Below are 12,922 nucleotides of genomic sequence, written 5' to 3'. Positions count from 1 at the left end.
CCAGTACCAGAATCACCAGTAAAGAATGTGGAAGAATTTTCACTGTTAAGAGGTTGTTCCAAAACTGCAAAGAAAGAACAGAATATAAAAATCTAAACGAATATCTAGATGAACAATCCGTTTAAGGAATCCTAAGATGTTGGATTTTTATTGTTCCCTCTGAAAAGAATCAGTAGTTTAGGGACTGTGGAGTGGAGGAGGATTTTTTAAGGTCACAAAGTATTTGTTTATCCACAGATCAAATATAGGAAAGGGGGTGTTCAAGATATTATTAGGACTATAATATGGAATAGCTGCATGAAAAGGAAACTAAAGCTTCTAGCAGTATACAGCCTAAACCAACATAGCTTGTATTTGAGCTGTAGCAAGCCTCTTCAAGCACAATCCCTATATGCAATAAAAGATATAAAAACTGTTTGATAAATCTAGTAGGCCCTTCCAGTCTAGCTTCTTCAGTACTTTTTCTTTTCTGTCCAAAAGCATCGTCATGTGATCAAGAGCTTCAGTCAGCCCTGGAGGAAGCTAAACAGCCCCAGAAAGACAATGTGTTCATTCCAGAGTGTGCTCAGGGCGGCCTCTACAAACCAGTGCAGTGCCATCCTTCCACGGGCTACTGCTGGTGTGTTCTGGTGGATACGGGACGTCCCATCCCTGGTACATCAACAAGGTAAGAGACTACACATTCATTCTCAAAAGCTGCAATGAGAAGATGCCTTAGTGTCCATGTACTAACATGTAGATTTCTATTGCTTGTGGAATTATGTCATATAGGTGTTTTCCACTATAAAGTGAAATATTTTAAGAGATATCAAAAGTTAAGATCAGATGGCCATGGACCCTTTCACTGCAATGTCACAGGCAATTTTCTGTCCTAGTCATCTTCTTTTCTTCTATTTTGTGCTGGCAAACCAAGGCTTGGAGCAGATAATGAATAATCCCAGAGGAAATCTCACAGTCAGCCTGAATATAAAAGAACCAAATAAGATAGTCTATGACAGAAACTACTTCCAACCTCTGAAATGTTCAGTTACTTTTCCAGCAACCTCTTCAACTATTTCATATGACAGGCTTTGATGGAACAACTGCTCAGGAACCCATAGAGAGGAAATAACATTTTAGTGTGTTATTAATAGAAGCTTAGAGTTCAGACATCTCAGCTGAGCCAGACACATGATAAAGTGTTGTGAGCCATATAGAGCAGATCTAGGTAAGGCACATATCAGGTTCCAGAGGATGTTATTTAGGTTGGTTATTGTGGTTTGGCCCTTGTAGAAATGCTATAGATACTCATACAAAACTAGCAGGCAATATGGGTGTCTTGATGTGATCATAACTCTTTTCAAGCTTAAGCGAAGTAATTTTTTATCATTGACATAAGGTTTGTGAAAGAAACACACATTATAAGCCACTTGCTGTAAAATATTATATTACTGGGGAGGGTTTTTTCACATATTCTTCAAGTGCTGATTTACTGCTAGCTGTTTATACCACAGTCTAGACCATGACAATTACAATACCATCTGAAGTGGACTCAATGAACCTAGATGTCTTTCCCAACCTTAAGCATTCTATAATGCTGTGGCTTAAGTTACTGTTGATCTACTGTTTCTGGCAAGTTGAAGTCCATAAACTGTCAAAACAAAATAGTCCAAATTTGCTCCTGAAACTGTAGGATGAGTACACATATTGTGTTAGGATCTAGAGATGTCTTCTAGAGATTCCAGAGGTTCTCTTTTATGCTCCTGCTCTGTTCTCCATCCCTAGGTTTGTTCACTGTTTCTTCCTTTTAGTGATAATCCTTCTTTGAATTATAATTTAAATAATTTTATTTCCTATTCCCTAATTTGAGTCCAAATCATCTTCTTGTGCTTATCAAGCAATGGGGCTTCCACTTTGGTTTTGGTTTTGTTGGGTTTTGTTTATTGGTGGGCTTTTCTTGTTGTTGGTTTTATTTTATTTTGTTTTTCTTTTAATTTTTTTGTAGTTCTTATTAGTATAATTTTATTATAGAGTCACAGAATAGCTGAGACAGGCAGGGACCCCTGATGATCCTCTGGTCCAACCCCTCTGTGCTGGTTTAAAAGTTAACCAGCAAGGCAAAATGAACTCAATTCAAAAGAGAGATTTATAAGTCAGAATAACAATTTATTAAAATAATGCAATAAGTACAATTATACAGACAGATAATTGGTTTTAACCCGCAAAACCCAAATGTATAACCCAGCACCCTGGGGTATGAACAAAAGTGGTGTACCTTGGCCCACCCCCAAGTCCAAAGCAAAGGGAGAGGGGGAAAAACCTGCTGGTAGGAAAGCTGTTGCAATCTGGTCAAGAGTGGTGATTGCAGTCCAGTTGAGGGTGGTGGTCTGCAGTCTAGTTGAGAGCGGTGGTCTGCAGTCTTCCTCTGGATCCCACGAGAGGTGGCAAGGTTCCGAAACTCCCAGTTATATACTCTCCAGTTCTTGCGGGAGTGCTCAGTCCCTCCCTCAGAGTAGGGAATTCCATAAAAGGGCATGATAATGCTCAGTCCCTCCCTCAGAGAGGGGAATTCCATAAAAGGGTATCAGAGCGGGGAATTCCATAAAAGGGTATGAGGACAGGAACATCCCCCCACCTCGCAGGCCTCCACTGACAACAGTTTCTGGGGAAATGGCATGGAAGGCTATAGAATACACAGTTTTGGGTTATACCCATCCAGTGATGCATTGGTCCCAGCCGTTCCAACCAGGACACCCTCTACTCAAGGCAAGGTCACCTGGAGTAGATTGCTCAGGATTATGTCCAGTTGGTTCTGAGTATCTCTAAGTATGGAGAATCCACAGCCTCTCTGGGCAGCCTGTTTTAGTGTTTGATCATCATTATGGTTAAAAAATTTTTTTTTCCTTACAATTACACAAAATTTCCTCTATTTCATTTTTTTGCCTATTGCCTCGATTCCCGACACTGGACATCACCAAGAAGAGTCTGACTACCTTTTCTTTATTTTCCTTCCTTTGAGAATTTATAGAGAATAATAAGATCCTCCCTGAGCCTTCTCTTCCCCAGGGTGATCAGTGTCAGTACCCTTTCCTTATTATGTCAAATGTTTCAGTCCCTTGACCATATTCATGCCCCTTTGCTAGACTCACTTCCAGTATATCCACATCTCCCTTGTTTGGAGAGCTCAGAGCTGGACAGAACATTGCAGATATGTCTCCTTCTCTCAGTGCGAATGAGAGGGGAAGGATCACCTCCCTTGACCTAATGGCAGTACTCTTTCCAATACAGCCCTGGAGGCTGTTGGCCTTCTTTGCTGCAAGGGCACATTGCTGCCTCATGCTCAGCTTAGCTCCCATCAGAAATACCAGGTTCTTGCTTTAAATTTGCTTTCCAGCTGGTTTGCCCCATCCCATACTGGTGCAGGGGACTAATCTTCTCCAGGTGCAAGAATTTTGCATTTGCCTTTTTTTGAAGTTCATGAGATTCCTGCCAGCTTATTTCTGCAGCCTGTTGAAGTCCCTCTAAATGGCAGCACAACCGTCTTATGTATCAGTCACTAGTCCCAATTATGTATCATCTGCAAATTGCTAAAGTTGTTCTGTATCCCAGCATCCTGGTCATTAATGAAGAGGTTAAAGAATATTGCCTCTATGAGCTTTGGGGAACTCCACTGGTGTCTGGCTTCCAGCTGAAATTTTGCTGCTGATCCCAACTATTTGAGGCTGGCTGTTCAGCTAGTTTTCAATATACATCCCTGTTCATTTATCTAGCACATACTTCATCAGTTAATCTATGAGAATGTGATCAGATATAGTGTCAAAAGCCTTACTAAGATTAAGATAAATATCTGCCCTTCTCACCTTATCCATTGAGCAAGTTAGAGAATCGTAGAAAGCTGCAGCACTGGCCAAATATGATTTCCTCTTCATAGTTCTGCGCTGGCTGATCTCAATCACTACCTTCTTCTCCTTCATATGTTTTGAAATAGCTTGTAGGAAGATTTGCTTCATCACCTTCTCGGGAACTGACATAAGCCTGGTTGGTTTGTTATTTGGCTCTTTCTTGCCCTTATGGAAGGCAGAAGTGACATTTGCTTTTTTCCAGTCCCCTTACAGTACAACCCCAGTACAACCTTTCAGATATAATTGCTCCACAATGACATCAGCCGGCTTCCTCAGCAATGGTGGGTGCACCCCTTCCGGTCCCACGTGTATGTCCAGCTTGTTCAAATAACCACTTCTCAACCCAGGGTAAATATTCCTTGCTCTAGACTTTACTATTGGTCTCAGTGACATGGAATTCCTGAAGACTGGTCTCAAAAATAAAGACCAAGGGGAAGGTGGTATTAAGTACTTCTGACTTCTCTATGTCCTTTGTTACAAGCTCTCCTGTCCCACCCAGCAGCAGGTCCACACTTCCTTAGTCTTCTTTTTGCTGCTGATTCAGATGTAAGAAGTCCTTCTCATTGCCCTTTGTGCTCCTCACTAGATTTGCCTCCAAAGGTCTTTAGCTTTCCTAACCCCATCCCTGAACACTTGAACAGTGTCTGTATCACCTCCTGCGTCACCTGACCCTATTTCTACCCTTTGTATCCTTCCTTTTTAAATGTGAATTTTGTTAGGTGCTCTTTGTTCATCTGTGCAGGCTTCCTGTCATATCCTGCACATCGGGATGAACTATTTATGAAAGTGAAGGTGCTGATCCTTGAAAATCAAACACCTCACTTTCCTATTCATATGTATAGTGTGAATGCACTATGTGCCATTTTGACTCCTACTGTCATATAGGCTGGAATTCTAGGTCTTCCCAACCCCTTGATGAATCCCCTATGGACCTTGAATCAGTCTCTGTCTTCTTTTTTTCCTGTTTGGTCTGCTGGCCTCCTGTGTTTGGCAACTGCACAGTCACTCAGCTGTGGGAGAAGAGGCAGTGGGAGTGTTTGTGCTGCATGCCTCCAAAGCTGGAAGGCTGAATAATTGGATTCAATCATTCCATGCATGTGGTTCAAACACAAAAGTGTTCTGCTTGATGACTGATACTAAAAAGATCAGCTGCTGTGGTCTTGACCATTCCTAATTTGTTCATCTTTATTGGACTTATGAGCAGTTCTCAATGTAGCTCTGAGGGAGTAATATTTAGTAATATCCCCGGAGAGGACATTTGTGAGTACAGATGGGTAAGTAGAGTACTCAGTTTTAGGAATTTCATACTAAATAAAGAATGACTGGTGTATTTAGGAATCTACAGTCTTGGTAAACAAGCAGGTGGAATTACTGCCGGGAGTTTAAGAGGAATGTCTAGACCTCATTTCTGAGAAAGATTTAGGTGGGCTGGAATCCCATAAATTATTTATTTTTTCTTTTTTTCTGTATTGATAAAATTAAACTTTTTTTCTCTGGCAGAGGGAAGTAAAGGGGGATCAGAATATGATGAGGATTATACAGTTGTCTTTTTGCAATTCTTTTTTATAGAATGGAAAGAGTGAACATGTGAGTCTTTTCTAGTTTAAAGAACCAGGGGCTTGTGCAAAATTGGGTGTACTATCTTTCAGTTTTCCACTGCAAAATAGAAACTAAAAGATGTTAAAAAGGTACTGCAGGAACTGATAGCATGAACACTCCTGGTAACAATATGGATGCATAACATACTGGAATCTCTGTTCTGCAACTATGGATTAAAAAGGGACAACAGTGAAAGACAGATCTGGGAAGCTATTGCCAGAACAGCTTAGCATTTTGCATGTTGTTTCTTTTGAATGTATTTATGAGGATATTTGTCAAATCATAAGGCTCTAAATAGCACAATAACAAAAGTTAGTCACATTAAATAAGACCCCCAAAATGAAGAGAAGTTATTAATACTCATTCAACTTCTGAAAAAAAAGACAAATAATTATTTTTCAGAAAAAAATAATCTTATCCTGGAGTTAAAATAAAGATATGTCAATGAAGAACGACTCTAGGACATTTAAGACAGTAAAGCTCAAAAAAAATAGGTGAAGTTGTGGTATAAGTCTGGATTTTATGAAAACCTACGGGAAACATCTGTTTAATTAAAAGTAGGTAATGCATTTAAAGGGTAAAAACAACCATCCTCCCAAAAGGCTTATCAGTATGGTCCTCACCAACTGGCTCAGAATGCCTCTTGGATATCACAGCATGACCCTCAGCCTTTTTTGTTCAGCGGGGGCCATGAAGCTGTGTTCTCATATGGGACTTTTTGGCAATTAGGACCATATGAAAAGTAATGCCGAATCCACTTGCACAAGATTCTCTAAACTTAAAAAAAGATCGTAAATCATCTTTTCATGAGGCCACCTACACTGTAGAATCCCTGTGAAAGCCTCCATCCTGTACTACTTTTACACTTCAGTAAATCTCAATGCTTCCCAGCAGACTGATCAGAGGTACAAAACACCCTTCATAAGCCCTTGCCAATACTAGATACACATTCACTTGTAGGGATTCTTTCCCCTTTAAAATTCAAAAGAGTAACTTGGGATGTCTTTTGACTACATTATTTTTAACCTGGCAGTGCTCCATTCTGACATGCTATCCCTTTCCCATTCTTTCTCCATGAAAACTGGGGTAAGCCTGTTTTTCTTATCTGTTTTTACCATGGCTGTTACTGCATGGTAAATTTCTAATGACTCATTTTCTTTCTTCAGTTGCTTTAAAGAGTTAAATGTAGACCTTTGACATTGAAGCATTTAACACCTATTGGGCTTTAATAAATTTAGTTTGTATATTATGAACTATATGTGTATTTAACAAAAATATAAGCCAAAAGAGTAGAAGAGTAGGGGCCAAAAAATAAAATGTAGGCACAGAGCAGCAACACTAATGGAAGAGGATGGGGGGAATGTAGTCAAGTATCAGATTAATCAGGGACCAGGCTGTTTGCCAGATACTGCATTAGTGAGTGTTGCTCACTAATTTCCCTTTCACTGTTTCCCTGGCTGATTGAAGTGGTCGTCCATCAGGTACCTGAATCCAACCCATGCTATCAAAGCACCTTCTATTCCTGCCATTCTTAACGGGAAAAAAAGAGTCTCTAGCTCTCCCATGTCCCTAAAAACAGCACTGTACCTTCTTGCAGCAGACAAAATTTGATGAAGCAGTGGTCAGTTTCATCAGATGATGTAAAAATATATTAAGCACTCAAAGGAAAAATAATATTGGGTTTTTTTATGCTGCCTGATAATTAAGATCAAAATATTTAGGCATTGCTCTTAGGAGCAGTCTGACCTGGACCCAGGACATAGCTACCATTTAATGTTTTTAGAAAGAATATTATGTACTAAAAGGTTTGGATTAGTATATTTTAATTAGACATTTTAGTGTGCCACTCAGTAAATGCCATTTTGATAGACTTAGAATAGGAGAATTTTGGTTATATAAAATATGAAAGAATCTAGAATCAATGAACAGGAATGTATGTGCACACACTTGTACACGGACACAATTCATATTAGTAAGTGTGTTTATCTCAGAACTGAAACTTTGTCTGAAATGCTGCATGCTAAATTCTACAACTTCCAGGCACAATAGGAGAATATGACAGTAAAATTTCTCAGAAAGAGATTCTGTCAATCTGAGTGAAAAACTGCGATGTAATGACAATGAGACATAAAAAAAAAGTGAGATTCAGCATCAGATGCTCTGATGTCCCTGATCTTGCATAAAAGATATTCATAGTGGTGTTGCATAAGTCAATGTTTATTGGAAGTACAAATAGCACAGTTTCTTGTTACCGGTTCAATGAACAAAGTGACTTTAAGTAAACTCTAAGCATAGAAGAACCGGAATATTTCAGTAGCAGGTGGAGATTCAGTGTTTTTCACCATTCATTTGAGCAGTTCCAGGCCAATTCCCTTCTGGTAGAAATCCTATCAATTCTTCACTCTTGTTCAAAAAGTTAGCTGTTTATGGCTAGTCCTTCTTACTTAAATTTTTTTTTTTTTTTTTGAGAGGATAGAGTAGCACATGGTTTTAGAGCTGCAGTAGTATCTAACTAGAGTACTTGCCTTGCTATGATTTTGAAATTGCTTCTCTGGTGTTTCCCAGCATGAATACTGTTTGTCATATTGTTTATGTCTTTTTGGTTTTATAGGTGGGGGGGACAGCCTTACCTTTTTTTGAATTTTTGGTTTTCTTTGGTGTATTTTTCAAAAATATTTTTTATTATAAATTAATTTGTAGCAGTTCCTTAGTTTTCTACCCTGTAGAATGACCTTTGGAATAGATAATATTCTTTTAGTTTGACATCAACCCTAGGAGAATAAAGATGTGGTGGTTTCTTTGAGGTAAGTGAAAAATAGGTAGATAAGTTTGCATTGACCTTCTGAGCGAAAAGCAGGATAATTCCCTGAATGTAAGAAGGTACGAGTTTTATTTGGACTAGAAATTTGGAAATAAATTCCTTCTGAATCAAATTAACCTTGGCCGGCTTTATTCCCTCCCTGTTTGTTCTTTAGGTATGAACAACCTAAATGTGATAATGGTGCCAGAGCTCACCCAACAAAAACAAAGGATTTGTACAAAGGACGCCAGCTTCAAGGTCAGTGAAATCGATTTAGGTTTGTGCACTCAGTACTTTGTTTATTCACTGTAACAAATTAAAAAACAATTTCTTATCCTATATCAAAACAATGTATCTTTTAGATATCACTATGTTGATTTGCCACTGACTGAAGTCTTTAACTTTGGAGCAAAGTGTGTCAATATGGGTCTTGGGATGTTGTCAGAGAAAGTAAGGCTCATTTTTCTTTAGTTTAGTGGCAGTCACATTTACTTACTGGAATTATTCCTTGCTGTTGTCATATTAGGGAAATCAGCAAATACATCTAGAATAACTTGGACCACAATTCATAATCCTTGTTCTAGCAAAATTCATGGGAAATTGGCCTCTGTCTTCAAATCACTCAAAAAGATGTATCATCTTCCTTACTTTTTTCTAAGAGTATCCTTGTTAGTTTACCCCAGAATAATATATTTTTACTCTTCTCTGTTGTAGAAAAAAAACCTTTTTGTTTATTAGCATTTTTATAAATGTTACACTTTATATAAGCATGGAGTTCAGCAATATATGTGCCACATAAATCCTCAGACATGTGAAACTTAGTGGCAAATCCATCTTTGGTGACAGTCAGAGTGATAATGTTTATCCATCATTTTGCCAGTCAGTACTTGCTGCTGTTGTAACTTCATGGAAGTTAGCAGGAATTTCAGGGATAATTTGAGAAAATATTTTGGACCTTACTGCAGCCTTTCAATGCTTAAAGAGGGCTTTTAGGTAAGATGAAACCAAACTTCTTAGCAGGGCATCCTGTGATAGGAAAAGGGGTAATGGTTTTAAACCAAAAGAGGGTGATTCAGATTAGACATAAGGATGAAATATTTTATGATGAGGGTCATGAAACACTGGAACACATTACCCAGAGAAGTGTTGGATGCCCCATCCCTGGAGACATTCATGGTAGGCTGGAGCATCCTGATCTAGTTGAAGATGACCTGCTCATTGTAGGGGGGTTGGACAAGATGACCTTCAAGAGTCCTTTCCAACCCAAATTATTTTATGCTATTTTACAATCCTTAGTCCATGGAAACCGATGGAAAGTTAACCATCTTTGACAATTTATTTCACACAGCACTTGCATAGTTACAGGCTTGGATAATTACTTTATTTTATGTGTTTTTTCCTGAGTGAAAAGAACTTGACTCAGAAGAGACTATAGCAGAGCAGAAGCTTAAGAAACAAGTTTTGTAGTAAAAGGTATCACTTTTGGGACACTCCTACCTTTTGCTAAAAATTTTGAAAAGCATTTGCTAGATGGAATCTTAGAGAGAGGATGGGCAGGTGAAGGTTTTTAAGATTTCACATATCTATTTCTTATCTAAATTGGTAATGCTTTTATACAGTACAGTAATAAATATTTGTCCAAAATCAAGATACAGTGCCAGTGAAACAATTAACAAGAATTTTCAGTGCTGCAAACTCCTATCTGATAATTAATTTTCATTAAGTTAGGCAGTGATATTCTGATTTTATTTTTTTACATTGTGGTATTTTGCATTATTTGAGCTTTAGTCCGACAAATCACTACAGCAATGCAAGCTCATAATTATAATAAATTATATGTATGACATGAATTTGCTCTCCCTCATCTTACGTTGCTTAATCTTTGACTTTCCAATACTTTGTGTTATTTTAAAATAAGGCAAATACCAAAATTTCCTAACATTTCTTAAATACTTACAGGCTAGCTAGAAGAAACTCCTTCTTCTAGTCTGGAGTAACACAGAATAAATACATACCTATAGAAGTAACAGGGGAAAGAGGTTACTTCCCAGTTGCAATGTGTTAAGATGCTTATTTTTTTTCCTTTCTCTCTTTCTAAGCCTAAATGTACAAGTCCTCAAGTGGCAAATTTCTCTCTTATCATGAAAACACTGCAGCAAGTAAAAATGAATTGAATTTAATTTAGAGAGATTTTGAAAAAAGGAGGTTGAAAGATGATCTTGCACAGGTATGTCTAGTTGATAACAAGTAAGACAAACTTGTGCAAATAGCCAATATGAATCAACTTTTTAGTAGAAATGAACCAGTGTTACTCAAAGTTTCTATTGTAAGCAGTCTTGCAAAGGTATATATGCATCATCTGTATTTAAATATAACATAATTTCTCAGTGGTGCCAGGACTGAATAAAGAAAAAGGTAGGTTAATTGGATACTTATTTTTAAGGAATAATACATTTTTGAAAGGATGAATTTGCTTGTTTTGAAGACTATAGTCACAAAAAATGTAGTAGCCCTGGGTAAAACCGCTGTGACTATCTGCTGTGTAAAACGAGGAAGATTTTAAAATTAATTACTTTACTGCTATGAATGATTTTAAATGGGATAAACTCCACCAGAAGATCCTCAAGTGGGTTAAATTGGCATAGTTTTCGAGGTACACTGATTTATACCACCTGAAAATTTGAACCCATTACATGTTAAGACAAATGTTTTTAGCAATAATTTGCAAATAAATCAAGATACAGTTTTTGGCAAGCACTGATATCTTGTTAAGGCAAAATTGTTGAAGGTAAGGGCCCCTTGGAGACTACAACAAAATTCCCACTGATTTAAACTGAGCTAAGAATATGTCTTCATATCCTAAGGCTAACCTAATATAAAGCATCTGAAACTGAAGGCTAATCTGATGTTTGTAAGGACGATCCAAGCCACCTGTATCTCTTAGTTTGAGCTGGAAGTTACACAATAATAATTCTTCCCATTAGATTTCTAGTTGTTTTTTTAAAGCCAAAGCATTTTTCTGAGGTTACTTGTGGTTGTGATCCTTCTCAGAAACTAGTTATTGCAAGATAATGAAAATGAACTCAAAAAGGAGTCTAGGGAATGTCACATACTGGGGAAATGGAAGGGTTTTCTACTTTTCTCATAGTCAGAGTTTTGAAACACTTCTATTTTGACCTTTTGTTCTCATCTGTGTTATACAGTAAAATGGGATCCCTGTGATGAACTGACTCTCGGTAAAGAGTCTTGAATATTTTTTTCCTCATATTTTTGGATTACTTGTTTCAGTAATTAGCTTTATACAAAAGCTGATCAAGAGCATTTAGAAGGGTATAGCATGAAGGCTAGTTAAGCTAAACATATAGTATGATGGAATGAGGTGTAGGTGCCACTGTATTTTCCTAAAATCAGGAGTGGTGATAGGTCAAATTCAGCCAAGCTTAAGAAGTATCAGCTGCTGAAACTGTAATTTTTCAGGCTGGGTCTGTGGGTGAAGGTATTCTCAAGCATTATATGTATTCACTACTTTTTAATAATCAGTAAAATATTTTTAAACACATAACTTCAATAAATGTATATTTATTGGTAAATTATATATATGTGCTACTGTAATAATAAATTAAGTACATTGTAAACATATGCAAATACAGAAGTTAAAAAAGAATGAAATAACCACAACTATATTTTTTTTAATGTAATCTATTAATAGTGCAAAAAATATTTTCTTCCTGCACTTCAACTATGCCTCTCCTGGGGTAAATGTACCCAAGTTTGGATACAGTGGGTAGGATACCTATTCATAAAGCTAGTCTGGCCTCTGCTATAAGCAATCTGAATAAAGGGACTTTGGTATATAGGAGAGCAAGACATGATAGCATACTGAGACAGTGCCAGACTACTCAGATAATTTGCCTCATGGGCAAATCTTCTTATTTAAAAAGTATGCATTGAATGCAAGAAGTCTCTGTTTTAGGCTCCTCTATGTGTGAGGGCTGGATAAACTTTGGATAATCCTTTATATGGTTTAAGATTTTTGTATTCTTATTTAACCTGGGAATTTATCTGTTTTTCCTGTAATATAATTTTCATTACCCAGACCTGAAATTCGAAAAGTAATTGAAAAATTTTTTCAAGTATTATGGGAAATGTCATTTTGCTCACACAATATTTTTTCATTAGAAATATCCTTATCTTTTGTGAAGGAAAGAAAAACAAAACCCAATAAAAAATGAGTAAATGGCTCAAAAGTTTCAATGGGGGACACAATGCCAAGCTGGCATTTCAGACTTTCAGACTTTCAGACTTTACTGTGTTGCTATAGTTTTGTGGCTTTGAATCAGACCGCTAATTTTGTTTACATTTCATTTTGGTTTTTTTAAGTTTCTCCTTTTCTTTAACACAGTATGTTTTTTTTAAGTCCCTACAGTTGTGATAGTTCCTTTCATACAAAGGGATAATTTTGGAGGGGAAACTATAGTCTGGAAATGACAGTGCCTCATAAACTGTAACAGTAATACAATCTACTGACTTGGTTGCAGATTCATTGTCAATCTACTAAAACCCTGAAAGTCTCCCTTTTCTATTTTCTCTAAATAGCATAGCTCTTCACTGTTGAATATTTAGTTTTCCTTAATGCTGATCT

General features: G+C 37.3%; 1 protein-coding gene across 5 annotated transcripts in view; it reads left to right on the top strand.

Moving 5' to 3' along the window:
- The window catches only part of SMOC2 (SPARC related modular calcium binding 2), a 144,388-nt gene that overhangs the window by 98,325 nt on the left and 33,141 nt on the right, over positions 1-12,922 (top strand). For all 5 annotated transcript variants that reach the window (XM_027686137.1, XM_027686165.1, XM_027686154.1 and 2 more), the window contains 2 exons: positions 481-667; positions 8,456-8,538. In XM_027686137.1, coding sequence (XP_027541938.1) covers positions 481-667; positions 8,456-8,538 — 270 coding nt within the window. The remainder of the gene's footprint in view (positions 1-480; positions 668-8,455; positions 8,539-12,922) is intronic.

This window comes from Neopelma chrysocephalum, unplaced genomic scaffold, assembly GCF_003984885.1.
Source record: "Neopelma chrysocephalum unplaced genomic scaffold, ASM398488v2 Primary Assembly neopelma1_23, whole genome shotgun sequence".
NCBI lineage: Eukaryota > Metazoa > Chordata > Aves > Passeriformes > Pipridae > Neopelma > Neopelma chrysocephalum.
The sequence above is the reverse complement of the archived record's forward strand: the minus strand, read 5'-3'. Positions and strand labels throughout refer to the sequence as shown.